This window comes from Podarcis vaucheri (assembly GCF_965113315.1).
Source record: "Podarcis vaucheri genome assembly, chromosome: 17".
NCBI classification, from domain to species: Eukaryota; Metazoa; Chordata; class Lepidosauria; order Squamata; family Lacertidae; genus Podarcis; species Podarcis vaucheri.
In genome coordinates, this window is record NC_138755.1 from 38996826 (window position 1) to 39024606 (window position 27781).

At 46.9% G+C, this 27781-nt stretch overlaps 1 protein-coding gene across 3 annotated transcripts; it reads right to left on the bottom strand.

Annotated features, from left to right (window-relative positions):
- On the bottom strand, positions 1-27603 carry CHD4 (chromodomain helicase DNA binding protein 4). Of its 3 annotated transcripts, none has more exons than XM_082206017.1 (40): positions 27454-27603; positions 25960-26139; positions 23155-23282; positions 22792-22986; positions 22312-22430; positions 21414-21655; positions 21064-21191; positions 20767-20902; positions 20280-20341; positions 19813-20052; positions 18762-18965; positions 18462-18667; positions 17926-18057; positions 17177-17273; positions 15491-15682; positions 15195-15395; positions 14865-15002; positions 14146-14267; positions 13860-14033; positions 13424-13565; positions 12742-12873; positions 12510-12627; positions 11981-12105; positions 10634-10898; positions 10352-10524; positions 9949-10132; positions 9766-9852; positions 9291-9379; positions 8979-9112; positions 8555-8699; positions 8212-8377; positions 7795-7922; positions 7263-7389; positions 7001-7078; positions 6765-6902; positions 6561-6669; positions 5206-5338; positions 4090-4285; positions 674-849; positions 1-514 (listed from the first exon to the last, which is right to left on the bottom strand). In XM_082206017.1, exons 2-40 carry the CDS (start codon positions 26054-26056, stop codon positions 497-499), a joined length of 5676 nt encoding a protein of 1891 aa, XP_082062143.1. In that variant the 5' UTR covers positions 26057-26139; positions 27454-27603; the 3' UTR covers positions 1-496. The 3 variants fall into 3 exon arrangements, with proteins under 3 accessions (XP_082062143.1, XP_082062142.1, XP_082062141.1); XM_082206016.1 differs by having other exon boundaries at positions 9952-10132; positions 20160-20341; XM_082206015.1 differs by having other exon boundaries at positions 20160-20341.
- Between the last annotated feature and the right edge of the window lie 178 nt (positions 27604-27781).

Here is a 27781-nt window from a genome sequence, read left to right on the forward strand (position 1 = left end):
TAAAATACAAGGAAACCTTTATTTTCAACTTTTATCAAGATTTTTTTGTCTTTTTTCCAGCTGTTTCAGAGGACAAGTCCAGTCAGTTTTTGTATTAAAAGGATCTTGATGGAGGTAGCTGTGTCTGTCCTGACTTTTGCTTGCACTCGTCTTGGTAAACAAACTCAAAATAAAATTAAAATCAAGGAAGTGTGGGCCAAGGTGATGCGCGTCGCAGCCAGGTCTGTGTAACAGATGTGGCGCTGCAGCCTCCAGCAGTCACTATGTACAGAGTCCGTCCAATGTCCCCTTATCACACCCAAGTGCAATCCAAGTGCAACTGGCAGCTTATGGAGAATTGCACTTCCTCCTCTCTCCAGCCACATCCCCCGTGCAGGGAGGACATCATCTGATCAGGAGTGCCAGGCAGAGGGGGGGAAGGGGGTCAGAATTCAAACAAGGGTGTGTGTATGTCACTTCAGCTGAATCACTGGGTTGTCAGCACTGGGCAAGCGTTTCACTGCTGCTGAGCCACCTAGGGCAGAAAAAAAAGAGAGAGGAACAAGAGGTTCTTAAGTGCTGTGTATTTCCTGCAGAACCCACCCAACCTGGGGCAGTCGCCAAGGGCCCCCTCCCCCCGGTTCGTGGCCAGGGTCAGGGTGGAAAGGGAAAGGTAGCAGGTCCGGGTGCTTACCTGCTGGGGCGGCGGTGGCGGAGGAGGCTCACTGCTACGGTTTGCCAAGCGGCTAAGGATGTTGCGCTCCGACATCTGGAGACGCACAGCCACTGGAGGAATGCGGGCAATTGTGGCGGGCAGCCGCGTCACATCGGCCTTCATGTCGCTCAACAACTCCTCCAGCTGCTTCAGCACTGGAAGAAAAAAGGAAGTTCTAGACTTACCTGTGAATTTGGTCTCCGTAAGGGGAGGGGGGCAGCTAGTCTTTGGGGAAAGCCTCTCCTCTGGGGACAGGAAGGCAGGCTCCAATTTTGGATTCAAGGAGGCAGGACAACCCCCGCCCCCCAACTACTCCCCAAACTGAGAATGCACCTAGGCCCAGCTAGAAGCTAGCTATATAACCAACGGCTGAAATCTGAAACAGTTCTCTACATCTATATGGAGAGAGCACGACATAAAGGGTGGCTCCAGTCATCTCAGAAGCATGTTGCATTTGGGAGTCTACAAGGTGGAATAGCACCGCAGAATGGACCTCTTTTCCTTGAGGAGAACAGATATTCACAGGGAAGTACAGAATTTCCTCTTCTCAACCTTGGGGTGGGGAGGAGAGGGCAGGTAGCATTAGGTTGCTAAAAAGAGAGGTACCTGTCTGGAAACTGGCAGTTACTGTACCCTGTCACTTCCAGAGGGTTTGCAGCCACATATGGAAATCTATCACCCAAAGACCATCTCAACTTAGGCAAAATGCGTCTTAACAGTGTCTGGTAAAGTCAGGCATCAAAACCCATGTGGTAATTGTTCATCTTTCTTAAGAGGAGAGCTCTCCCTGAAGGAGAAATAGTACCCCTTTACAGAAGAAGCAAAAACAGGCTTGCAAACCTGCAAGTTGCTGAAGAGTTCACTAGGTTGACACTTTCCAGTATGCCAAGGAAGCTGTAGGCACTTTCTTGCCCTAAGAAGTATTCTTGGTTGAGATAGGTAAGACCTCTACTGCTTAATGGACAGCGTGTTGTCTACGGAGTACGCATAACATGTATTCCATGACAGACAAAGGTCTGTAGCAAAACCCTACCCACAGGAGTTAAGAGGTGTATGAAATTGGTCCCCGAGGGCTTGGGCAGATAGTGGAGATGTGATTTCGGACAGTAGTGGAGGAGTGTTACTAGCATGCTTGCAGAAGTCTGCCTACTGGCAGAGACTCAATCTATGCGGATATTCACATTCCCTAGTGGAGAAGCAAAAGATCAATCTAATGAGATTTTCACGCAGCTGTTTAAGAATCAACGTCTTTGTAGTGTTGATGGCCGTTGCCACACCTTGGGGACAATGCCAGAGAGATGGAGAACAGATAAGTAGGTCATCCTTCCACTTTAAGACCACTGGGATCCTGATGAAGACCAAAGAGTTTGGCATAAAATTTGTTATTATTGGTTCCTGCAGCTGAAACGAAAGCACCTGCATGTCTGCTCTTAAGGATGAGAAAGTAGGCCAGGATGACACTGAGCAGGGCTACACGGCCTCAGACAAAGAAAGGAGCGTATGAAACTTGTCCAGGAACTGCTTGCCATGCTTTAGTATCCAGCATAGTCAGTGTGTTTCACCATTTTTCTTCAGGAGTGTAAAAAAAGAAAACCATTTCCCCTTTCTGAGACAGAAATGGGTTTTTGGCCTTGATTTCCAGCACTTTGGAAATCCAATGATGTTTTGAAGGTACTGTTGGGATATATAGGAGTTCCTCCCTAAAATCTGTGTCTTGGCATCTTGGTGAATCTTAAAGCATAGCTTCTGGAGATTAATTTCATTATCCATTGGTGATAGTTGTTCAGATGTCCATGAATTCCTTCAGGTGGCTTCCAGCCATCAGGCTCTTGCAGGAAAAGGGGTGGGGCACAATAGATAGCCTAAGTTTGGACTTCTTTCCAGAGCTGCAACCCGTTTTGGATTTCTTTAGATCTGCTATTGTTGCAAGATGGACTTAATGCCCATTTTAAGACATAAAAATAACAGCAACATAGTTTGGAAGATCGATTTGTGCACTATGAAGCTTTACTTTCTACTAAAGACTGCCTCCAGAGGCCTTAGACTTTGAATTTACACCTTAGCAACAGAGTTCTTCAAGGCAGCCCTTTTGGAGGCCATGAATCTGTTACCTAGTTATGTAAGGGTCCAAAGATGAATCACCATGAGACACTCCCACTGAAGGCAGCATTTATCTCTCCAAGCCATCCTTATCTAGCATCACAGAGACTCGTGAAAAGGTGGTTCTAGTGATAATGAACTCCGTGCAAGATTATCTTAGCGTCATAGCTGAGGAACCCCACATTTCTGACAGGGGAGATCCAGACTTGTGGTTCTGCTGGTCTATCAACAACTCATCTGCTTCAGAATAGCACTGCCTTGGAAGCAAGATCATTGTAGGGGGGTCCAACTTGGGAAAGAGTCCACTCTTGTGGGATGTCTTCAGCAGCTGACAGAAGCTCTCTCCTTTCTGGCCATGTACATAGTGCCTATCCCCATGGGCAATAATAAAAGAATGTGCTCCCAAGATGTACTGCACCTTCTACCTCTTCAGGGAGTGGCACTTTTGCCCCTGGAGCAGGTATGAGAAAAATGAGTACTATCACTTCTACCATGGAATGAGGGATTCCTGCTCCTAAACACTCTCTCAAGAGTGCATTTCTTTTTAGTAAAATAACACTTTGATCCACTGCATAAAGGTGTGTGTGTCAGGGGGAATGGTCTCCCCTTTAATGGGGAGGAGGAAGAAAAAGGATGGTTGCCTCAGGCAATGGAAGCATCTTTCCCAGAGAGTGGGCTCTGCAGTAGGGGGCCTTCCTTGGGGGTTGTTACCTGGCCTTCCTGTATTTCCACAACTGTTTTTGTGCCCTTTTGTTGAAGGGAGGCTATACTGCCTCCCATTGCATCCTCTCCATCAGGTAATGGATGTGAAGGAGAGAAGCCAGTGGTGCAGCAATGTTCGGCTGCAATCATATGATGGCACCAGCCCAAACATGTTCTCACTGGCCAGGCCAAAACATTCCCCTTCAGAACCAGTGGGATCTGACCCATCTCTTGCTTCCTGCAGCAAAGTTAAGTCATCTGGCTTTTCGTTGCTTTGTGACTGCAAGACAACCAGGTTCTGCTGGAGCCTCTCCAAACCCAAAATCATTTAGGGGTGTAAGGGAATTAAAGCCCCTCTTCCTCATTTTAAAATTGGAGTTTGCCTTCTGAACCTGGAGGAGGGTTTCCCCCCCCCCCCAACACTAGCTGCCCTCCTCCCCTAGAAGAGAAAGAGAAGTTGCACATTTAGAAAGACACAAGCACTGGGGGGTGGGGGTGGAGGGAGGCGGGATGAGGTGGGGCGGGGGGAAGGGGCCAGTGGCACACAACAGAAGTCTGCCCTCACTCCATGTGATCTCCTGCCGACTCCTCACCTTTGTGAAGCACCGCGTTGGCTGGTTTGTTTCCAGCCATAGACTCCTTGGATAGATGCTGGTGGCTCTCAGCTAGGCACTCCACCTCAGCAAAACGGGTGTTCAGGGCCATGGAGGGATGGGATGGATCTTCTGACATGTTCAGGTAGGCAGCTCTCCTTAGCTGTTCTTCGATCACAAGTGCCTGCTCCAGCAGCTGCAAAAGAATTAAAAAAACACAGGATCCTGAGTCCAACTCTTCAAACTGCTGCGAGGCTCCCTCCCAGAACAAGGGAGGCGTTTTCTCACTTGAGCCACGCAGCTTCCTCTGCAGGGTCTATGCCAATTGCTGACTCTCGTCTCGACATGCTTACACACAGTACAAGAAAGATCAATAGTGTTGCCATAAGGAGAAATCTATCCATATGCTAAACTCCCTCAGAAATGGCATACCACCACAAAGTTTATTGCAAGCCTATGAGGAATGGTTGCATAGCTTATGCAATCTTGTACTGCCACACAATTTATTATTTAAACCAAAACAAAACCATGGGTTCAGTAGCTAATACTGCATGCAAAGAACCTAGTGCCTATGCCAGCTATAGTACAGCCTTGTACTGGTATAATTAGGTCAAGAAGATAAGAGCAGATTCACCCCTTTGACATCTGCAACAAAACCTGAAACAGAACGCACAAGTTTGGAGAGACTTGTAGCTAAAGGCTCGCTGCAAAATTACCAGTGTGCTACTGGCATCTATAGTTCAGTGTGTTGCTCCAGTTGTACCAGGTGCATATAGCATGAAGCCACTCAGCCTCTCAACAGGTATTGTTTGTTTGTTTAAGAAAGGTGCTAAGGCAAACAGGCCTGCATATTTTAAAAAGCTTACTTATCTTGTGTAAAACATATATTGGTGCGAGTTTGTGGGAGAGACTGTCTCAAGAGCAGCTCAGGAGGATCTCCATTCAGTTTTGATTCTGTTTAAATGCCATGACTTTCACAATGTTTAATTCAAATCCACATGTATCTACAGAGTATTATTTCTTAATTAGAAAGCCTAGAGGAAAACATGCTACTTTGCTCATTGGAAAAAACTCAAGCCACCACTGATATATAGCATTTAATTCATAGCTTCTCACCTTAAACCTCCTGGCCAAAAATTTGTTCTTTATCTCCAGGAAGTTGCCCCTGTTCATTTCACCCTTGAAAGGCTCATTGAGGATGGCGTAACGAGGATCGTTCTGGATATCTTGCCAGCGAGCGTAACCGTGGCTGAAGTTGACCAAGCTCAGAAAAAATAATTTTGGAAATGCACTGTTCCGGCAATTGGCATTGCTTTCAACACTCATCGAGTGCCTTAGTGGTGATATTATTTATTACATCTCTGAAGACCATAGGGCAGTGTACAATATGAAAACACAAAAATACATACCACACAAACAACCCCCTCCCTGGAGTTTATAAGGCCACAGATTCGTTAATTAGCCAAAGGAGAAGAGGAAGGTTTTTGCCTGATGCCTAAAGATATGTAACGAAGGTACCAAGCGAGCTTCCCTAGAGAGATTATTCCACAAACAGGTGAAGCCCCCACAGAAAAGGCCATTCTCGTATTGCTGCCCTCCAGACCTCTCTTGGAGGAGGCACACAAAGAGCCTCAGATAATAATCACAGGGGCTGGGTTATTTCATTTGGGGAGAGGCGGTTCTTGAGGCATTAAGATTCAGTATTGAGAAAGTGTTCTTTTTTAAATAGGAAGAAGTCCCCTAGATTTTTCAAAAGATGCAAGTCATGTACCAGGCTCCCATAGCCCCAGATTTACGAAGAAGGTGCTAATGCAATCACCCTCCTAGCTGCTCACTTCCTTAGGTCAGCTTTCTTCCTCCTACTGCTCCTCCTGCCAAACCACTGCTGCAAAATTTGCTGGAGCATAGCCTGCCTGCACCAGAGAGCAGTTCTCTGTTTGGATGAAGCTACTATACAATGGCAAAGTGGAGCTTGCCAGACAGAGCAGGCAGATTGCCTTAATAGATGATGAGAATGACACAGGAACAGCAGCAACTGCAGCAGGGCTAAGCAGGAAACCTGAACATCCTTCAGAAGCCAAGTGGCAAACAGTACAGTATCCTAATGCAAGCAACTGAGTGCACATACATACGTTGGTATGTATTATTGCAACGTGCAGAATGCATTCATTCTGGGAGAGCTGGGTTCAGATATGTGAAAACCTGGGTTCAAATCCTGTTCAGTCAAACAACCACAGCACGCAAAATGTGGGGAAGTTGCTCCCATCTTAACCTACCGAGTAAAAATGTTGCAAGGCTAAAGTGAGGTAACTCAATGTACTGTGATGCTTATCTTGGAAGAAGGATGGAACATGAATAGTAAACAGCAGATGCAGTGGACGAACACAGGCAAAGCTGCAATGGCAGCTTAGGACCCACTGAAGCCCTTTGCACGGGGCCACACTCAAAGTCTAGGGCTGGAGAAAGGATACTTTATGATTCCTGCCAGGAGCCAGTAGTCATGGCGCCGGTGCCAGATCTCATAGGTCTTCTTGGTAACGGTAGCTGCTCGCTCTTCGTTCTGCCACAGGGAGTGCAACTCTGCAAGAGGAAACAATGTCAGAAAATTATTTTCTCATAACCGAGTGAGACCTCGCTTCCCCAAGTCAACAGCTGCACCCTCGGCCTGCCAGTACCAGTGAAGCCTCCGTCTGCAATGTTGAACATGAACCGCTGCTTCATGGCTTTCTTGTGCCGGTCTTCAGAAGGCTCTTTAAGTGTCTCCCCGTTCTGCAGCATCACGACATCCTTCTTGTCATCTTCTTTCTTTTCCTCTGTTTAGGGGGGGAAAGAACTTGCTGGTTAGTCCCCGGATCTCCGCAGCAACAGTATGCACAGCCAACGCCATACCAGCCATGCCTAGAATGCTCACCCTTCTCCTCAAGGTTAATTGTTGGAGGCTCAGGGTTTGACTCCGCAGGCGTCTTCTCTTCCACCTTCTCTATGTCAGCTGCAGGAGAGGAAGGTTTGAAGAATTGAATGCATCCATCCTGATTTAAGCAGTGGCTAATTCAGTCCCAACCAGGTTAATCTTGGTAGCCCTGTGAACTCTCCTTGACATCAACACCAGAGAGCCCCCCGTGCTCTGGAATGCCATATGTCTTGCACATGCATCTATGAATTAACAGCCATACCTTTGCTTTCCGTTTCCATTGGCTCCTCTTTCACTTCTACGTCTTCTGGTTTCTTCTCTTCGGTTTCCACAGCATTCACAGGGGATTTAGCCTCCTGTGCGGGGGTCTCTGTTGCAGGAGGAGCCTGCTGAGTAGGCAAGAGAAAGAAAGAAAGAGGGGTGAGAATCTTACTCAGTGGAGTGTAAGAAAATATACCAACCCCTGTGGTCAGGTTTCACAGCACATTCAGCCACAAGAACAAATGGCTCTCTCCCAGCCATGGACACTGTTCACTGCTTTACGAAGTTTTGCATTTTTAAAAACAAAGCATTTATCTTTCAAAATAGATGTCTCTCTTCAGAATCCTGAAGCAGGGGCGGAGGAGTAACTGATTAAAAGCCACATTTCCCTCCCCGTCTCCCAAAGACAAGAGGGCCAGGGGATAACAGCATTTGTAAGCTGAAGAACCTCAGTCATCAGCAGAGTATTCCAAAGATCAGAAGAAGAAATGCATTTATTTAGCAGCAACATGAAGAAAACCCTTGAAGCTCACCTCAGCCGGGGCTTCATTCTCAGCAGTGGAAGCAGCAGCAGCAACAGTGGGACTAGTCTCCTTCTCGGGTTCTGTGGGTTCCCCTTGATCCTTGGTAGTGACCCCCTCTTCTGCTTTCAATACCTCCTCTATAAATCAGTAGGGGAGAAATCAGAAGCAGCTTTCAGCACACACCGCTTGGGACTCAGAAAGTCTCTATACTCTGATCCCCTGGAATGACTTTCCTCCCATGCAGACAATCCACAGCAATGTCCTCTTGTGCCTTTGAGGGCTAGCCTTAGCTCCAGGAAGCCCTCCTAAATTAAGAGTTGGTTTGATCTACGTCCGCCCCAAGTCCTCTGTCACAGCTGGAAAGAGGAGCAGCGTTGAAGGCTGGACGGGGCTCTTTTAACAAAAACACAGACGCAGGGCTCTCACCAGGTGGAGGAACAGGGGCAGGGGTATTAGGCTGCGTGTCTCCTGGCGTAGAGGGAGTTGGGGTCTTGGGGGAAGGTGAGCTGGGCTGCAAAAGCTTCTTGTTCTCCTCTATCTCTGCTAGCTCTGGCATACTCCAGCGTCCATTCACATGCTCAAACTCTTGCACCTAATGGGATGGGAACATGGAAAACACATTTTAGTCGTTCCAAGTCAAAACCAATGAAATGCATCAGTGTCCTTCTGAACTCCAAAAATAGAAACTAGTCACCAACTAGTCCATCCAATGCATATAAGAGGCTAAGGGCCACCTAGAGGTCTCTTAAAAAATTGTTTTAATACCCACCTTCTTGCGTATGAGAGACATGACTCCTATTCGTGTGAGGACGTGCTGTCGGGAGAGGCCCTCGCGTGGGACACCATCAGCAAACGTTTCTGCACCGTCCGCTCCTGGCTCACACAAGTGACGCATGAAGAGAGAGACGTAGGCCCTGAAGGAGGGAAGGGAGCGTTAAAAAGACTGGTAGCATCATGACAGCATAAACCCTCGATGCAAGTACTGCCCCAGCAAGACTCACAATTAAAGTGTGTGCAAGTTCTCGACCAGCAATATCCCCTATTCCACTCAAACTAGCTTGGTTTCCAGAGACTGTTTGTCAAATTCCATCACTGCCCAGCCCAGACATGGCTAAGCAAAGTTTGTTCCCCTAATTCCACTCTCTCTTGGGCATTACAAGCTACGCCTCCTCCCTCCGGCACGCCAGACTCACTTAAACTCCTTTTCTGACTTCCCACGGAGGTCCCGCACCAGCCACTGGGTAGTAAAGGCATCCTGAGGTGGCATCCCATAGCGCATGATGGCATTGAGGAAGGCCTTCCGCTGGCGAGCATTGAAGCCCAGAACCTGAACAGGAAAAAGAGAGAGAAAAAGCTTAAATGCAGCAGTAGCAGCCCCCCTCCCCAAGCATAGAGGCTCAAGTCTTCCACAAAGGATCTGATTTTGTTAATTTGGAAGATCTCTATGCCAAACCCTCAGTATAAAACTCTCAGAATTTTGGGAGTATAAAACTCTTAAGAATTACCTCAATGTTGCCTCCCACACGAGCAAGGAGTGGGGGCAGGGGCTTGTCTTTGTCATTCCTCAGGCCTTTCCGACTAGGCCGGCGAGCAGCTGGCAAGACAGAAAAAGGGAGAAGTACCAGTTTAAGACAGTATATTGAATCAGATGGAGTTTGGTATGCAAGGGAAAGCATAGCAATCATATAAAGAGCTTCCAATTTGTTTCGCTTATTCAATTTATACCTGGCCTTTGCTCCATGGAGCTCAAGGCAGGATGTTTCTCAACGCACCCTAACAATTATTAAATCCCAGCAGCCCTCTAAAGTTTGTGAGGCTGAGGGGTCACAATTGGTCAAAGGTCACCCAGAGAGAGCTTCATGGCCGAGTGGGTGGTCTCTCTAGTTCTGCCCTGACACTCTACCCCACTCTAGCTCAGAGCATCTCCTTATTGCGCTTTCCCAGAATCAAGGAGTCCAAATGCACAACACCTCAACATACCTTCCGACCTCTCATCAAAATCTTCATCACCTTCCTCAGAGGCTACAGAATAATCAGACTGATTATCTGACTGGTCATCCTGCCAATCTGGAAAAAGAACAGAATGCCCAAAGTAAGTTGTCTGGGAAAAACCCAACCATTGTTTTTATAAAGCCGCTTCCTCCTATCTCACGCACGCACAACTACCTCGGTCTTCCTGCGAGCCATCGTTGTAGTTGACCTGCTTGCGGATGCGTTTTCCCTTGCCCAGATTCCTGGCCAGGTCTTCCTGCTGCTGCTCATAATGGTGGCGAAGCAGCTTTTCCCAATAGTCTGGATCCACAGACTCCTCTTGTTTGATAATCTCCCGTTCAACCTCCTCTTCCTCCTAGCATAGGAAAATTAGAAAAATGAAGAGGCAATCCTCAGCATACTTACTCAGAAATCCCAATGCCTTCAAGTAAAGCTTTCACCCTAGTAAGGAGGTTTAGGATTGAAGCTTCAAACCCATGCTTGCTCCAGAATTCCATCCTCTAGCCACCAGCAGTGAATGCCTCTGCACCAAGAAACAAATGAATCAGAAAGCAGGCGGTCAATTCTCACTTACCCCCATTTCCTCTTCACGCACCACATACTGGGCCACCTTGAAGGAGCTCAGGTACTCATTCATGCCCTGAAGCTCAGCATCCTCCGTCTCATCCTGGTTCCGGTCCAGTAGGCGTTCAATTGCCTTATCGTCGTAATGGATGACACTGCCATCCTCGTTTTCCTTGATATCACCTGGAGGAGGGGGAGGAGGACAGTCTTGCTGTAATCAAGGAGCTGTTGGGTAGCTGAAAGGGGACAGAGCAAAAGCTCTAACTAAAGGAAAGTTAATCACTTCACTCACATTGTGTCACATTACGTAGATTCTTGCCACTTTCAGTGGCTTCGTCTTTGAAAAGCTCTTCAGTACCAAACTTGAGGATGTCATCCAGTTCCTGTTTAGACATAGAACCAGTCTTGGAGCCTAACCCTGGCCTCACAACCAAATGGGTCAACATCATTTTCTTCTTGGCCACTTGCGTGATCCGTTCTTCCACAGACGCTCGTGTGACAAAGCGATATATCATCACCTTCCTGTTTTGTCCAATTCTGTGAGCACGGCTGAAGGCCTGAGAGAAAAAGGTACCTTTTCAGTCTTCATTCATTAAACTCCCCCCTTTTGCTGTCTTTGGGTCCTTCCATTTCCTTGCCTTCCTAAAGCAGTCCTATCCCATTGCCCACTGCCACATTAGTATGCCTTCCAAGCCATTTCAAACCACAGCTTAGCATTATAAGAATGATCCTAGGCAAGTTTTGGGCTTTCACACCTCCTGTAGAATAGCAGGAGTCTGAAAGGTTTTACTTTCGCTTTATACTAAACGCAGATGGTATAGCCATCCAACCCCCTTGTAACTTTTTCTTCTTTTTAATGGGGACCAATAGAGTGTGCTTTTACTTCAGAGTACTTTCAAAAAAGCTCAGGATTTTATTCATCACACGGTTTCCCAGCTGACTCTTCTAACAGAATTAAAGTCAATCCCAAGCTATATACAGCATATTCTGCTCGGCTTTCCTGCTTCCTAGCCTTTGTATAACTTCAATTCCTTCTTATTCCTGTTCTCTAGCCATATCAAAAAAAGATCCCCTTGCACCTTCCTTTATACTTGCATTCTTTTTATCCCTTATTTGAACCTGGATAGCTCAGTTGGTTAGAGCGTTGAAAACGCTGAGATTGCAGGTTCAATCCCCATATGGGACAGCTGCATATCCCTACATTGCAGAGAGTTGGACTAGATGATCCTCAGGGTCCCTTCCAACCCTACAATTCTATGAAACACCAAGTCCTGTCGCACTCCTGGGCAATAATCATGCCAGTTGCTCCCAATCGTTGTCCTTTATACACCCATGGAACATATCAGAATACGTCCCTTGATTTACCTTCAACTTGGGTGTTCTGGAAGGGGAATGTCATGTTTACAATCGAGAATAGGTGGCCTTGCTGCTGACAAACTGCAGTAACTCTTAAGTATGGTTAGTTGAAACAAACCAGTTTCAAATCAGTTTATGAACTAGCTGTTTTCACTAGCCATAGCTGAGATTAACCACAGTAAGCTATAGTTACTCTAAAATGCAAGTGGCTGGTTCCAGATTCCTCCTCACTGTTGCAATGGAGGGGGGGGGGAGAGATTTTTATTTTGCTGCTCAAACTCACCTGAATATCATTGTGTGGATTCCAGTCAGAGTCATAAATTATCACGGTGTCAGCAGTGGCCAGGTTGATGCCAAGCCCCCCAGCTCTGGTGGAAAGCAGAAAACAGAACTGTGGAGCACCAGGAGCTAGAGATAAATGAGACGAGAAACTGTCAGATTAACACATACTTGGATCATCCAGACCTTCATGTTCACCATTCTCCAAATAGAGCAGGGATACTATAAAGCGTAATCACAAAGAATCCTGTGTCACCTTAAAGGCTAATTAATTTGTTATGGTGTAAACTTTCATGGACTACAGTCCGCTTTATCAGGTGGTGGTGGACTGTAGTCCATGAATGCTTATATGCTAACAAATGTGTTAGCCTGTTACAGCAAAGAGGTCTTGTGACAGCTCAGAGAGTAACACAGCTGCCCTGCTAGCAGTTGTAAAGGGTGAATTGACATTTTCAGCAAAATATGAGAGGGGAACCCTGGTTCCTGCCAAGGGTAACTGTGCCTGCCATTATGTACTCTGTCTCATAACATACCGTTGAAGCGATCAATGGCTTCCTGACGCATATTTCCTGTGATCCCGCCATCAATTCTCTCATACTTGTATCCTTCGTGTTCCAAGAAGTCTTCCAACAGATCCAACATTTTAGTCATCTTTAGGGCGGGGAAAGACAAAGAAATGAGTTGGAGTAAAAACGTACAAAATGCATTCAGCTAACCCATCACCACCTGGAAAATTTTCCCCAATGCACAATAGCTCTTGGTTACCTGAGAGAAGATCAGCACCCTGTGACCTCCCTCCTTGAGGTTCTTCAACATCTTCTGGAGCAGAAGCAGCTTCCCAGAGGCCCGGATTAGGGCACTACCATCATACATGCCGTTGGGCATCTTTGGTGCTTCCTGCATGAAAAATTGAAAAGGGGGGGTGAAGAAGGGAGGGAAAGTATTCTTCAAATTGTTGGTCCTGGCCATTAATGATTCACAAGTGTCAAACAGCTTAGCTTACCCTGTAGGGACTCCAGCAGTCTTATGTATTCCTTCCACTTCATTTTTCTTACCTATGCCTCTCTAGCAATTCTCCCTATTTTTTTGCAGCTGCCCTATTATTTCCATACAAAAGGCAGCATAGCAAGAAACAGATGGCCTATTACTTAATAAATTTCCTGCTCTGTGCCAATTCTCATTCTTTTGAGATGATCATCAAGTTATAAACTTCCCTCCAATTACTTTTCATTCAAAAGCTAATGATGTGGCAACTGCTGCTCACAACCATGCCCTCAAATGATAGTTGTGCTTCATAAAACCAATACATATGACAATATTTAAGATCAGGATGAAGGTTTAAGCAGGAAAGGGAGATAAAACAAAAGGCCCATTCCCCAGTGCTTAGACAATTAAGAGCGAAGTGTATAGAGCACTTGAAAGGGAAATTCTGGGAGACAGAACCTACCATGGCAGCTACAGGAAAGAGATAGGGATGATTGCAGCATTTCTTCAGATCCATAACCACATTGAGTAGAGAAACTTGGTTGCCACCACCCCGGGCATTCAGTGCTTCAAAGTTCCTTGTCAGGATATATTTGTAGTACTTTCTGTAAAAATATGAATATTCACATTGCTGATTACTTATTTCTTAGGTCTGCTGCAAACACTTCGCTTCTACCTCAGAACTATCTGTTGAAGCACAGGTCCCCTTCCATTCTCCCACCTTGTACTCAGAGAAGCAGCCAGTACAAGTCTACTTTATGCAGCCGATCAGCATGAGAGACAAACCAAGAACAGGAAAGTGAGCATATTAGAATTCCAGCACCCTGAAGCATAGGCTAAACCATGTTAATGTCAAGATACTCAGCTAAAGGAGTAAAGGGCTATCCTCCCACACTCACTTCTGCATAGGACTTAATTCCACTCTGACAATAAGCTCTGTCTTAGAAGGCATGTTCTTGAAGACATCGGCCTTGAGGCGCCTCAGCATGTGTGGGCCCAGCATATCGTGAAGTTTTTTGATCTGATCCTCCTTGGCAATGTCTGCAAACTCTTCCAGGAAGCCTTCTAGGTTGCTATGAGGGAAGTCAGACAGACAGTCAGGAGAAACTAAGAAACAACAACAAGAAACATGGGAACAGCAACCCAACAGGTAAGCTGTGCTTCAATGCACACTGCAGGACTTACTGAAATCTTTCTGGCGTCAAGAAATTAAGCAGGTGGAAAAGCTCCTCCAAATTGTTCTGCAGGGGTGTCCCTGTGAGTAGCAGCTTGTGCTGAAGAGAGTAGCCATTCAACACCCGGAAAAACTGAAGGAAGTGTGAAGGGCACAGCAAGAAAAGGAAAGATAGAAAGTCAGCCAAATTCACAACATATTTCCAAACATACAGATCTGCACAGAAGGCGACTAGGCACCGATCATGTAATCTCTAAGCAAGTTCTCAGCTTTTGTAGAACTACAATAACCTATCAACAATTAAAGGACTATGCAGAGGCCAGCCTGAGGAGCATCAGACTGTTCCAATACAACACAGAAAATAACAAATATGAGACTAACATGAAGTTTTTTAAAAATAAAAAACAAAACAAACATGTTCAAATAAGGCACTGTTCATCCCTCTTTTAAAACAAGAACAATCCTTAATCATAGTGCACAAAATTAGGAGCTGCTGCACAGCAAACAAAAGCAGTTCTTGAGGGTTAATAGTTTCCTCATACATAGGTGCGCACACATATATACACACAGTGTAAAAATGCTGCTTGTGACAAGTCTTCTGAAAAATTTGTTAACACTGAGTTTAGAAAGAGAGAGCAGTGTCTAATCTTGGCAAGCCCCTCTAATCAGAGTCATAAAACACAGGAAAAGGAATAAAGAGTTTACAGATCCAAGATAAATTTCTCCCTACCTTTGACTGGTTATTCTTCAGTCTGTGCGCTTCATCCACTACAAGGCAGGCCCAGTCAATGGAGCCTAGAATGGCCATATCAATAGTGATCAACTCATAAGAAGTGAGCAATACATGGAATTTCACAGATGCCTCTTTCTGCAAGGATCAGAAGTTGCACATTAGGGAAACAAATAGCAGGAAAGGTATAACCACAGGCCAGACCCACACTCACAAAAACCCAGCTTTCCATCATTTGAGATTACTTGGCATTCAATGCTTCACTCAGGAACCTGCAACATTACAAAGTTCTCAAGAGAGACACTAACTCCAATTAGTTTGCTGTAATACCTTCATCTTGAAGGCCTTCTTTCCCCCACGAATAGCATTATCTTCAAAGGAAAATTCATTTTCACGGATAATGGCCCGGCTGTCTTTGTCCCCCACGTAAGTCACCACATACATGTCTGGGGCCCACATCTCAAATTCTCTCTCCCAGTTGATGATGGTGGACAATGGAGCGCTCACCAAGAAAGGTCCTTTAGAGTGTCCCTATGATCAGATAAATCTGATGTTAAGACACCAGGAAACAGACTTCTGGAATAAAGATATGTATGTGCGCATGTCAAGTTCTTCTGGAACCTCACCTCTTTGTAAAGAGAATACAGAAACACAGCTGTCTGGACAGTCTTTCCCAAACCCATTTCATCTGCCAGAATGGTGTCTGTGCCCTGAGCCCACGAGAAACGCAGCCAGTTCAGACCCTCAAGCTGATAAGGATGCAGGGTTCCTCCAGTCACATCCAAGTAATCAGGCTGTCTATCATACTTCACGGTTGGCTGCAGAGATGGAGAAAATGTTCAGTTTCTGCTACTGCTGCTATTAGAGAAAGCTGAGTCTTGCCCAATTGGATAACATGTAATATCTCAGCCTAGGGCTCAACACTAAGTTTTAAACTGACTGCATGGCACATGTTTAAATTTTTTAAAAAACCAACACCTTATCTAAGCAGGGTTCTACGTGCTCAATGTATGTATAAACATTAAAACAGGCCATTCACACACCAGCTTTGTGCAGCTTTTAAGCTACATACCTCATACATGCATACCGTTTCATGCAGAGGTGCAAAGCATATTAAGGCCACATCAAGGGTAACCTATATTTTATTCAAACCTCTACTAGTGAAAATTGTTTGGGGAGAACAGGATATGGGCAAAGCAGGCAAGAACTAAGGGAGGAACACAATGCAAAAAGGAAGCTTGTTGCTTCCTTTGAAAAGTCAAGAGTAATTTCCTCAGGCAGGAATGGTGTGAGTTCTGTATAGCATAAGACTGCCGTACGTCCTGGTTTTCCCAGACATATCCGGGATCCCACTCCTGAAAATGGGTGTCCAGGGGAAATTTTTGAAACTCGGCAAAATTTCTTTCTCAGCGCACAAAAAAATTAGTAGCAGCAGAGGATGGTAGCTCAGTAGACAAGATCCTTTGCTCTGGTGAATATTATTTTATCTTTGTACAGCAGTATATTCCCTCTTTACAGAAGGTTGGTGAACTAGATTGTGTGCCTGCATTTATCCCTCTTCCACCCATGGCAAAAAAAGGCAAACTGCTCCACCTCACTGTCTTTGGCCTGAGCTACTCTCGGGGTGCCAACTTGAATAAAATAATTGATCACAAGACACAGCACACACCATTTGAGTGGCACTGCCCATCAACTTGGGAGGGGGCTCAAATACAGTGGTGCCTCGCAAGATGAAAAGAATCCGTTCTGTGATTCTCTTCGTCTAGCGGTTTTTTCGTCTTGCGAAGCAAGCCCATTGACGGATTAGCGTTATTAGCGGCTTATCTGCTGATCGGATCAGCTGATAAGCGGCTTAGCGGCTTAGAAAAAGGGGGGGGAGGAAAAAAAACCCAGCAGGAACTCGCAAGACATTGTCATCTTGCGAAGCAAGCCCATAGGAAATTCGTTTTGCGAAGCACCTCCAAAACGGAAAACTCTTTCGTCTAGCAAGTTTTCCATCTTGCGAGGCATTCGTCTTGCGGGGCACCACTGTACTGTATTTGGGGAGGGGCGAGGAGACCTCATTCCCTAGCAGCTGGCTCCTATGCTTTTGCAACTTAACGCCATCAAAACTGGTCCAGGACAAAGATTCCACAGAATGCACAAAAATTACAAAGGATTGCTTTGGTGATCAAAAGCATTACAGATACGTAGTTTTCGCTCCAGCTACAGAACATACAGTCTCCAACCTTGAACATACAAACTGCAGGACCCACCATGTCCTTCCCCCTTCTTGCGTCTCCCTCCCACACCCCTCAAAGCCATTAACTCACATCCACTGTTGGTGTTTCTGGGGGCCTCTCTAATTTCCGCAACTTCACTTTCTTTATCTTTTTTCCAGGTCTTCCTTCTTCACCCCTCATCAATTCCCTGTGCAAGAAAAGAGGCACACAGGTTGTATAGACTCTGTACTCCCAACACAGCAGATGCAAAGAAGAAGAAACTCTTCCAGATGAAGCACCCCAGGGCTGACCAGAGTATCCTTCTCCTTTCAGAGAGAATGTGTAGTGGGTTTGAGTTACTTGTGTGTAAACTGTCCCCGTTAGGGAGCTTAATTGCCTGGTTTAAACCGTTCTGACTGCACAGCCCATCTCCGCGTGGCTGCCTCAGTCGCTAGCAGAATCTGTCTGTGGGCGTTTCTTAAACCTTTTCCAGCATAAAAGCTGTTTGACTCCCAGTCGTCTCCGCCTCTCACTGCGCGGGAGTCTTCTGCGCAGGGAGGGCGTGGGTAGTGGAGGACCAGTGCTCTCCTCACTGATGTCCAGGGAAGAATCCCGGAGCTCTCCCCCCGCTTCCCCCATTTGCCCTCCTGGATCCCTGGTGTTACGCAGATTTCCTTCCCCCTCTATCAAGCTGCGTCTCCCCCTGGTGCTGGTACCTTCTCCTGCAGAATCGGGGAGCCTCTCCTTCACCTTTCGCTCTGATGTCAGTTCCCTGACACTATGCTTCAATTCACATTACCAACTCAGCTGGGCTTTTCTCTCATCTGACCCATTTATCAAAGAATGAAATCCATGCTCACCTGTGGTTCCAGTATGCCGCCTTGTAGATATCGTAATCCTGTACCTCTGCTTCCTCATTCTCCCAAGAAGCCTGGTCATATGGTAGATCCCGCCATTTGATAAGGTAGTGAACATTCCCCTTCTTATCAATGCTAAAGGAAAGAGAGATTAAATGAATACCACAGTCTATGTAAAGTAGTAAAGGATGAAAACGGCATATATTGTTCCTGTCCCCCCCACCCCCCAAATACAGTTAATGAGGGGAACCAGAGGAGGCACAGAAAAGGAGGCTGAATTGTGTGTTTGAATTTCTTGGTTCTTACTGATTTTATCTTGGTTGGTGTTGCTGCTTTTATATTATTATTTGGATGTTTGTGTGAGCGTGGAAAGACAATATATAAGGTAAGGTGTGTCTTTACATTCATTTGGCTAGAGACAAATGGAATTGAATTTCTCCTTTTTGAGTGTTTCAGGACCTTTTAGGGTCGCTTTCAACTCAGGAATGTTCAACCATTCACGTTTCAGAGACTGAGGCAATCTCAACCTCTTTCCTCACCTGTGGTTGAGAATCCGATGGATCATCATCCATTCTGGCTTGATTCCATAGCGGTAAAAACGCTCCTCCATCTCGGCAAACTTTGGGTCCTTGTTCTTACGCTTACGGCTCTTCTCTTCTTCTCCCATAAAATCTCCTGCAGGAGGTTCATCCATATCATTTTTACGCTGGTAATTGCGAAACAGGACCTGGCAATGCAGCTCCAGCTGAGGTACAAACAGATGCAGTTACACACTGTCCAGACACATGGGGTTAGCCAATTTCTTTGCTCTGCTTCTAGTAAAGATGCCTTTTGCTTACCTGTAGTTCAGACACCCAAGAACAATGCCAGTAGGACATGCCCTGCCACTTGACAAAGAACTGTCGCTCGGGTCTTCCCTCCAGGGGCTTCGGAGAAGGGGCATTTGGGTCTGCATCAGCCGGTCGTGGCACCGGCGTGGCTGGTGGGGGCTGCCCCCATTTCCAAGTCAAGATCTTCTGCACCTTACCCTTCAGAGATGGACACTGGAGAAGATGGACCGTGGGGTTAGAAATCAGTCCCCACCACAGCTTTTCAACAGCACTGTATCCAATCTGCTTCATATTTAGAATCATAGAGTCATCATAGAGTTGTAAGGGACCACAAGGGTCATCTAGTTTCCCCAGACATATGCAGTGCAGGAATACTTTGCCCAACATGGGGCTTGAACCCATGACTGTGACAATAAGAGTCTCCTGTCCTACTGACTGAACTACAAAGGTTCCAATTATTTTCTTTATAAATTGTAGATTGGCTGCAAGATGGGAAATGCAGGTGGATTGCGCCAGGCGTGGGAATACAACCTAGACATGACAGATGAAGATGCCTGGGCTAAAAGACACATGAGGCTTCCTATAAAGAACATTTTGGCCAGAGTCCAGGAGGCAATGCTGAATGTAGTGTTTTGCTGGTACTGAACTCTACAATTCTATGATTCTGTAAGAGAAAGGCCCTCATACATTTATGGAGGGAGTATGACAAGCTTACTGGTTTTTATGTTGTTTCTAATATTTATGGGTCAACCACTGAACCCAGACCCTGGACCTATCACAAGATGCTAATCTAGACTCTCCCTTTACACACAAGGACCTAACTTTGTTCTTAAATACTTGGCAAAAACTGATTCCTATGGCAGCAGATGAACATAGTGCTAGCTCACTTTTTAACCACAAAAAATTAATCTGCCTGTAGAGTAGGATCCAAAAATGTGCTCAAATGCTTTTTAGAGCAGGATTTCAGCATAAGCCATCTTGATTCAAATGCTATCTCACTCAGGGGACTCGCACAAACTCAGCTTGTATTTCCCATTTGTGGAAGAGCACAGGAACTCACAGTACAACGCGGACAAAGCCATTCTCCATTTGGAATCTCTGGCAAAGGTGGATTCAAACAGTGGATGTGGTAAGAAGAAGGGCAGGCATCGCAGCAGAGCAGCTCTCCTCCATCTTTGCAGACACGGCAGAACTCCATGTGGTGATCATCCTCCTCCTCTGCATCTCCCACAGCATCCTCCATGGTCTCTTCCCCCTCAGAATTATCTTCTTTAGCCTCCCATTGGATACCCTCTTTCTCCTATAGGGGAGGGAATCCGTTAGACCAAGATGCTTGAAGTCCCTCAAGTGGTCTTCCTAACCCTGCATTCCCAGGCCTCTAGCTGCGTCACAGAACCCAAAACTCACACAGTGCGGGCAACTCCACTTGCCCTCTGGCGCTTTCTCCATATCTGGATCCAGACAAACCATGTGATAGGCACGAGGGCAAGTGTCACACAGGATGATCTCTCCCCCCTGTTGGCACACCTCACAGTAGTCTTGGTGGTCCGTTTCGTAGCCATCAACAGTTGCAGCAGAATCCTCTTCTCCTAGCAGAGCAAGATAGTGGAGAAAGCTTTTAAACAATTAAGCAAGCAGCAGGTTCAAGCAACAAGGAGGATACTCCAACCTCATGTCACAGAGCAGTATCTAGATAGCAAAGATTTATTATTTAGAGAGCACAGCCTGGATATCACTATTGTATCCCAAGGGTCAGAGCAGGAAAATGGCTATGGGTGTACCATAAAAAGACGTAACACAAACTTTAAGTTTTCCTCACAGCATGTCTTGTCCCGTCGGAAATCCCTCAATCTTTTAAGTCTGCAGAGTTTGACTTCTTCCCTAGGTACGCAATAGCAAATATTTTATACCAATGGTCCCCAACCACTCTCCAGACACTTGCAATCATGAAATCCCTGCCCCTGAGCACACACTTTCCACACAGCTCCCGTATGAGCCAAGCAGAGCTCAGTACCTTTCTTTTTCCTCTTTCCTGCTTTTAGTTTCTTGCGGCTGCGGCTGCTGCGACTGGTAGAGCCATCTGACACAGAGTAGCTGTTGATGCTTGCATCATCAAAGTCTGACTCAACATCCAGGTCATCATCCTCACTCTGGAGGTACACAAATAAATAATGTAAAGGAATGTGAAAACTGACTTTGTGACCCAGTGCTATTGAGGCTGCCCCACACAAACCCACACACCCATATCCTGCAAGAGACAATGTGGCCAAGAGAAAAGTCCCACCCTCTTACCAGAAAAAGAAAAACTCACAGATGATCTTTTACGCTTGGAGCCAAATCCTCCCAGTTTGATTTTCAAGGGTGCCACCTTCTTGGTTTTGGGTTTTTTGATCTCAGGAACACGAGGACTGGCCTTGGGTTTTTTTCGGGCATTGGGACCTAGAAAACAGACCATCATCACCCCATTATTAAGTGGTACCTAGATCCCAGCTGAGCTGTGCTTTAAAGGGAAATGTAAAATCTTATGAGAGATTTCCAGAAGTGAATTAATGGGTGCCCTGCAGTACAGTTGCTCAAAGTTACTAGAAGAAGGTACAGAGATTATGAACCCTTACCTCCCCCCCACTCATCATCACAACAGTCCCCATATGGTCACCTCACCTTTGCCTTCCTTGGTCTTAGCCTTCCGAAGCGGGACTTCAACTGGGGGCTGAGGAACAACTGTATCCACATTAGCCACCATGCTCTCCACCACAGCCACAGCAGCAGCTGCCGCAGCTGCCACAGATGCCCCAGAGCTCCCTTTAAAGGGGTTGTTTGTGCTAAACTCTCTCCACTTGGCCCCAAGCACCATCATCATTTTTGAGACAGCAATTTTGGGATTCTTAGCAGCAATAAGTGGCCTACATGGGGGAAGAAAAAGAAAAGAGAACTGCTGGACTTTGGGAAGCTCAAACTTTACAACCTATTCTTAAGACTGTTAGCCCCTCCCATTGCCCCTGAAGCCAACTAACACATGGGAGAAGAGTATTTTCTAGTATTCCTAGAAAAGCTAGGTATGTTCCTAAGTCCCCAACTCTGCCACAAACTGAAGATTTTTGAGACTAATTACTTAGGGTCTCCATTTTTGTCTTCTATGGGTAATAGTTAGCATGCAAATCTAAACATGCCTATTCAGAAGTGAGCCATATTGAATCCAATGAGGGTTAGGATTGCAGCCTAACCCATTTCCTACAGTAATCCAACAATTCTGTAACACCAAGTGCCCAAGCCTGGAACACTGTGATAATTTATATAGCATTTTCTATATAAAAACATCCATGGAAATTCACATAAATTATCTCAATAATTCTTACAACTGCCTTGTAAGCCAAGTAGTATTATCCCCTGCTTTAGATGAGGTGTCAAGGCACAGAAAAAGTAGCATGCCTATTTGCCATTCAACAAAAAACTAAACCAGAGACTTACAGATAATACGCTTCAATATCACACCGTCTGCTAGATTATTAAGTCTTTCTTGCCCTGCATTCCCAAGATATGAAAAGACTGAATGACGCACCTGACAAATTGGCTAAAAGCCTTGTAATTGGTAAGAGTGCGATAATCCTCCTCTGTGAAAACATGATCAATATCCTCCATGCCCCAATCCTCTAGAAGCTGGGCAGAAGACTTAGGTTCCTGGGGAAAGAGACAGGGAAAAGTTGCTAGTTAAAAAGATACTAGTTTCAACAAGGAGACACTTTCCTGCCATGAGCAGGAAGCTTGTCAAAGAAAGGCAGGATCAGCAGGAAATTATAGAGGACTGGGCCAAAAGGACGAAGAACCCAAGACACACACACACCCCTACCCTACAAAAGCAGGACAGAGAATTCCCTCAGACCCCCAAGAAGGAAAACATCACCCTCTTTTAGCAGCACCTTGTGTTGTGCCCACCCTTCCCTCCCAAACCTAAAGTACAAACACAAGTAAGATAAGCAAGGGGAGCAGCAGTGGAATCACGTGTTCATGTGATTTAATGAGCCATTCTGGATCTTCTCACCTTGGAGTCATCATCTTCATCCTCCTCTTCTTCCTCCTCCTTGCGCTTGGCTTTGCTCTTCTTTTCCTTCTTAGCCCCAAGTTTCTTCTTCTTCTTCTTCCCAGGGGTATAGTCACTTCCCTCACTGTCGGAGCGCAGCAGCACCTCCTCCTCCTCCTCCACAAATTCATTTCCTTCACCAGAACTGTCTCCAAGCTGGAGGGGGAGGGAAGAATTAAAGCACATAAATCAGCACCCAAAAAATATTCTTTCTAAACGGAAGCAAGACTGTAATGTAATCAACATGCAGACCCATCTGTACATTAAGCTGCTTTTCTCTCCCTCATCCCCTCTCTCAGCCACAAGTCCTACTCTATTCCTTACCTCTTTTTTCTGGCGCTTACTAAGCTTGGGCACTTTAGGTTCCTTCAGCTTCTTGGGTTTCTTCTTCTTCTTGATTTTTGGCAGTTCCGCCTCTGATAACAGCTCTTCCTCTGGCTCTTCTTCTGGCTCTGAGGGAAATTATGAAGGCAGCAGGGGTAACTAATCATTTTCCAATGCCTAGGTGTTCCTTCACATTGCCACAGACTACACCCCACTAGTACTTGGTCCATTGTTGCTTTCCCACACTCCCAAGTTAGACTATATGCAATTGGGTCACTCACTTTTTTTTTTAAACTGGGCCCCTTTCTGAACTACCTTTCACTGCCCCATTGTCTTTCCCATGGGTGTGATTCCAGTGTTCCAACCTCCTGCTATTGCACTGAAGTAACTGCAGACTGGAGTACTAGTCCAAAACTGGTGTTAACAGATTAAAGAGAACAAGGCATCTCTGATCTCTTCCCAAAAATCGTATACAGGGAGGCTTCATTGAAAGAAATTGGAAGCTCTTCCTATACTAGCTTTCTCCTGTATCCTCACAAACCTAATGCAACTCAAAGAGAGGGAGGGGGTCCTTTGCCCAGGGGCATTCAACCCATCTTAGGTCTCACCTAGTGAATGAGGATGGTGCCACCTGCCTCAAGATTCTTCCAATGCACCAGCAAAGACTAAGTGTCTTCATGCATCTTCTTCTACCTCTTGCTTAGTGAAGTTATTCCATATGGAAGACATTTGTTTAGTCCAGCACCAGAGCAAAATACAAACTAGGAACAGTACTGGCTTTTAATGCAACTGAATAGCAAAGCACTGCCCCCTTCATCCCTTACCATGTTGTTTCAAATTAAAAATATGAGACTGCAAGCAAGAGCTTCTGAAGATACACCTGCTAGAGAATGATCAGGGTACAACAAACATTCTCTCCCACTTTCCTCAAAATCCCCCTGAAGAAACCTTCAAAGCTAACAGCAAACTCAACAGGACGCTGCTTCAACTCTCCCATCCTACCTAGACTGAAATGGAGGTTCTGAGTACTAACAATCACCAGGTGCTAACTCAGGTGCCAGCCCTCTCACAACTCACAAATCACCTCCTCCCTATGCAAATGCAAGCTTTAACTCTTCCCTCTCCCCCTCTCATGTGGGTGCACGCGCATGCATGCACAAGCACAAGCACGCGTACACACACACACACACACAGAAACATGTCACTCCTTAACCCGACAGACCACACTCCCATCTGTTCTCCAACCCCCAACAGCCCAGAGGGGCACAGCCAGCCGGCAGCTTCCTTTGTGACAAGATCCACAGTAACCAGCCATTCTCCCTCCCCTCCCCCCTCAGCAGCCACCCCCGCCCATTACACGCAGCCAGAGTCACAAGCTCTCCCTCCAAGGGAAAATGGCCTCCTAACCACAGGCACTGGGCAGGATGGGGGAAGCTACAGGTCACAGCAGTTGCTGCAACCAAAGGACAAGGAGCAGAGGGGAAACGGCACAGGGTGGAGCCCTGCTTTCCCAAACCAGCAAATGTATCCTGTGCCAGAAGTATTTTCCTTCAGCAAGACTTTCTCCCTCCCTGCGCACTTCAGGCAGGGTCCGCTCCTCAAGCATCATCTGCGCCTCTTCTCTAGGCCTTCTAGCATCCAGCAATGGTAAAAGAGAGCAGACTCCCTCTTTGGCCTGTGAGCTCAGAAACACACAATCCATGTCTGCCCCCCTGAACTCCCAGCTGGGCCAAGCGCTAAAAGCCCAGGAGACTTTCACCCTGTTCCTAGAGCTATTCTTGCACTCAACCCAAATCAATAGGTGGCCACTCCGTACAACTGAGCTCAACTACAATTCTTCTGAAAGGTACCAAGGCAAAAAGATACACAACAGAACGCATTGCTCCCATGTCCCCACCACATGGTGAAGGCCACATTCAACCCAAAATGCAGGGCTAAGGTGAGCAGCTGTGAAGTAAGCTCCACAGGGTGTGGCTAGGCAGGAAAGTGGGTCACGCAACAGCCCAGGGCACAGATCCTTTTTGGACACAAGACATAGTTGAGCTCTCAAGTGGGCAAGAGAAAGAAAGCCTTCCACTTCGTATTTCCCTTCAAAGCAGTTTGAAATGTGCATATGAACCTGTCATCCACCCTCACTTCAGTCAATCCACTTGAAAGGTTCCCCCCTCCCCCACAAGCCCTCCCCACAATGAACTCCATCACACCTTTAGGAAAAGGGACGCAATAACAAGGAATGAGATACTTTCTATCACACACACAGAAGTTCCTAGTAAACAGAACTTTCACCTGAGCCATATCTTTTCGCAGCCACCATTCATGTTCATTCAAAAGCAAAGCTAGCATGACAAGCTACGTATTCAGAATGATTGAGCGGGATCTACAAGAAGCCCTCTCCAGGCAGCAGCAGGAGGACTCAGCAGGAAGCCATGGAAAGAGGCAACCAAGTAAGACATCTAAAACATTAGCAGCTATAGCAGTCAATGATTAATCTTGCAGCCCCGGTGAAAAGAAGTTCACACAATTTTTTAAATTTCCCTCAGCCTCCGATCCAAACTATCAAGTTCTCCCATCTTGTCTCTGTAGCAGAGTTATCAGAAGCACAGGGCAAGATGCCTCCCCCCCCCAAAAAAAACCACCCCATTAAGCAAGGGCATGGATTAAGCAGGAAGAACGTGACCTTGTCATTACTGGTCTAAAGCATGCAAAACTGGAGTTAACTCTTTTTGTTCCTTAGTTCACGAAAAAGCCACCATAGCACCCCCAAAACGAAGGAGTCAACGCTCTTCTGCTAGCTGATATGTATACCTTGGTGTTGATGGAGGCTGTTGTTCAGAAGGATCTCCATCTCCTCCTCGTCGCTGCCCGCCGAGCATGGCGATGGGGATCCTATACCCGACGCCATGTCCTCTGTTTCGGAGGACAATCCGAGGGCTCAAGAAGCTCCTGCTGTCTCGGCGCCTCCTTACTGCTAAGGCCAGCAACGGGCTATAAGGGAGAGAGAAGGAAAAGAAAGCTTAAAAGTCGCAGCCTTTTTATAAGAAACAGCCAAAAAAGCAGCCTCTGGATCTCCGGAGAAAGGTGGCAGCGGCAGGGAGGGCCAGACAACTAGGTAGCAGCTTGGTCCAAGCCCTCATCTCAGAAGGCCTTCAGGCCAATGCCAAATTAATCCGAGTCACCGTCTCCTTATTATGAGGATCTTGACAGGCACCACCAACTTGGGGTTTCCCAGTTTGGTCCCACCTGTATTTTGGACAGACAAAACCTGGGGGTGGGAAACAAAAGCCTGGAGCAACCCACCTCCCCTGGGTCAAGAAATGCCTCTTGGTGGCGCCTCTGTGGTCAAAGCTACCATAATTCAAAGCCGCCACCACCACCACCCAGAGAGTTTGTTTCAGCTCCTGGACAAAAAAAATAAGGGGGAAAAACGCCCACTCACTAGAAGACGCGCAATGGAAATGCTAAAAGAAATGAGGGGCTGATCTTTTATTTTATATTTTACAAAGCCCACTCATTCTTCTCTGGCCGAGAATGGACGTCCTGGCGTCCCCCGATGGGCAGTTGGGATTGAAAAAAAATAAAATAAAAAGCTTAACTCCCCGTTTTCCTTCTGACATAAACAGGCGAAGGGAATTAAAGTTTTGGGCCAGGCTGTAAAACAAAAAGAAACTTGTCGGACCCGTCCCACTCCTCCTAGCTATGGGGGGGGGGTAGGGGGGGAAAGACAGAAACTGGGGGGGGGGGGCGGGGAAAAATAAAATAAAAGACCCAAACCAGAACATTTATTTTGGGGCTGGCTGAGAAAAGCAGTTATTGAAGGTTGAGGTGTGTGTGGGGGGGGGCGCTATGGCAAGGAAGGTCGAGGTTTAGGACGGGGGGGGTGCTCCTCTTGCCACGGGTTGGGGGGGGGGAACTGAAGAGATAATATCCCCACATACAAGGCACCCCCCTAACACGTGTCGGGGGGGGGCTAATATTCTCCAGCCCGCCCCCAAGAAGGCAGGCGAGGGCACCCCACCCCCTTCCCCACCCCCCACCCCACCGTGAGAGGCTGTGGGGGGTTGTGTGGGGGGGGGTGAGAGAGAGGGGGGGCGTTTGGCGAGGGGGGGGGGTCGCTCCGCTTCCCTCAGGCGGCGGCGGGTCGCCCGGGTTGCAGGGCGGCGGCGCCTCTCCTGCCTCGTCGGTCCCCCCCCCCAATATTCAGGGCTCTTTCCCCTCCTTCTTCCCCCCCCCACCCCACATAAAAGCCCCCCCCCCGCCGCCGCCCCCTCTCTGGGCTTCTGCCCCTCTCCCTTCCCTCACCCGACTCCCGGCGCCCCGGCTTCTTATTTCTCGACGCCGCTGAAGGGAAAATGGCTCCGGCTCCAGCGCCGCCTCTTAAAGGGGGGGAAAAAAAAAAAAGCCCCGGCCAAGCCCCTCCCCTCCTCAGCGCTCCCGCCTCCATCCCATAATAATCCCCGCTCCCTTGCCCGGCCCCCCCCCCACGGCCGCCACCACACGGCGCCTTGGCGACGGGTCCCACCCCCGTCACCTCAGTAACACACACACACAGGCCACCCCTCGACCGAGCCATCCCATAATACTCCCCCTGCCCACAAAACTCGGGAGCCCAGCCCTGCATCCCATAATA

Excerpts from the sequence above, each read along its gene's own strand:
- CHD4 (XM_082206015.1), bottom strand. The coding sequence starts at position 26,056 with ATGGCGTCGGGTATAGGATCCCCATCGCCATGCTCGGCGGGCAGCGAC. Across the intron at positions 13,566-13,859 it reads GAATTAAGTCCTATGCAGAA|AAAGTACTACAAATATATCC; the intron begins GTGAGTGTGGGA and ends ATATTTTTACAG. Across the intron at positions 9,380-9,765 it reads TTTTGATGAGAGGTCGGAAG|CTGCTCGCCGGCCTAGTCGG; the intron begins GTATGTTGAGGT and ends CTGTCTTGCCAG.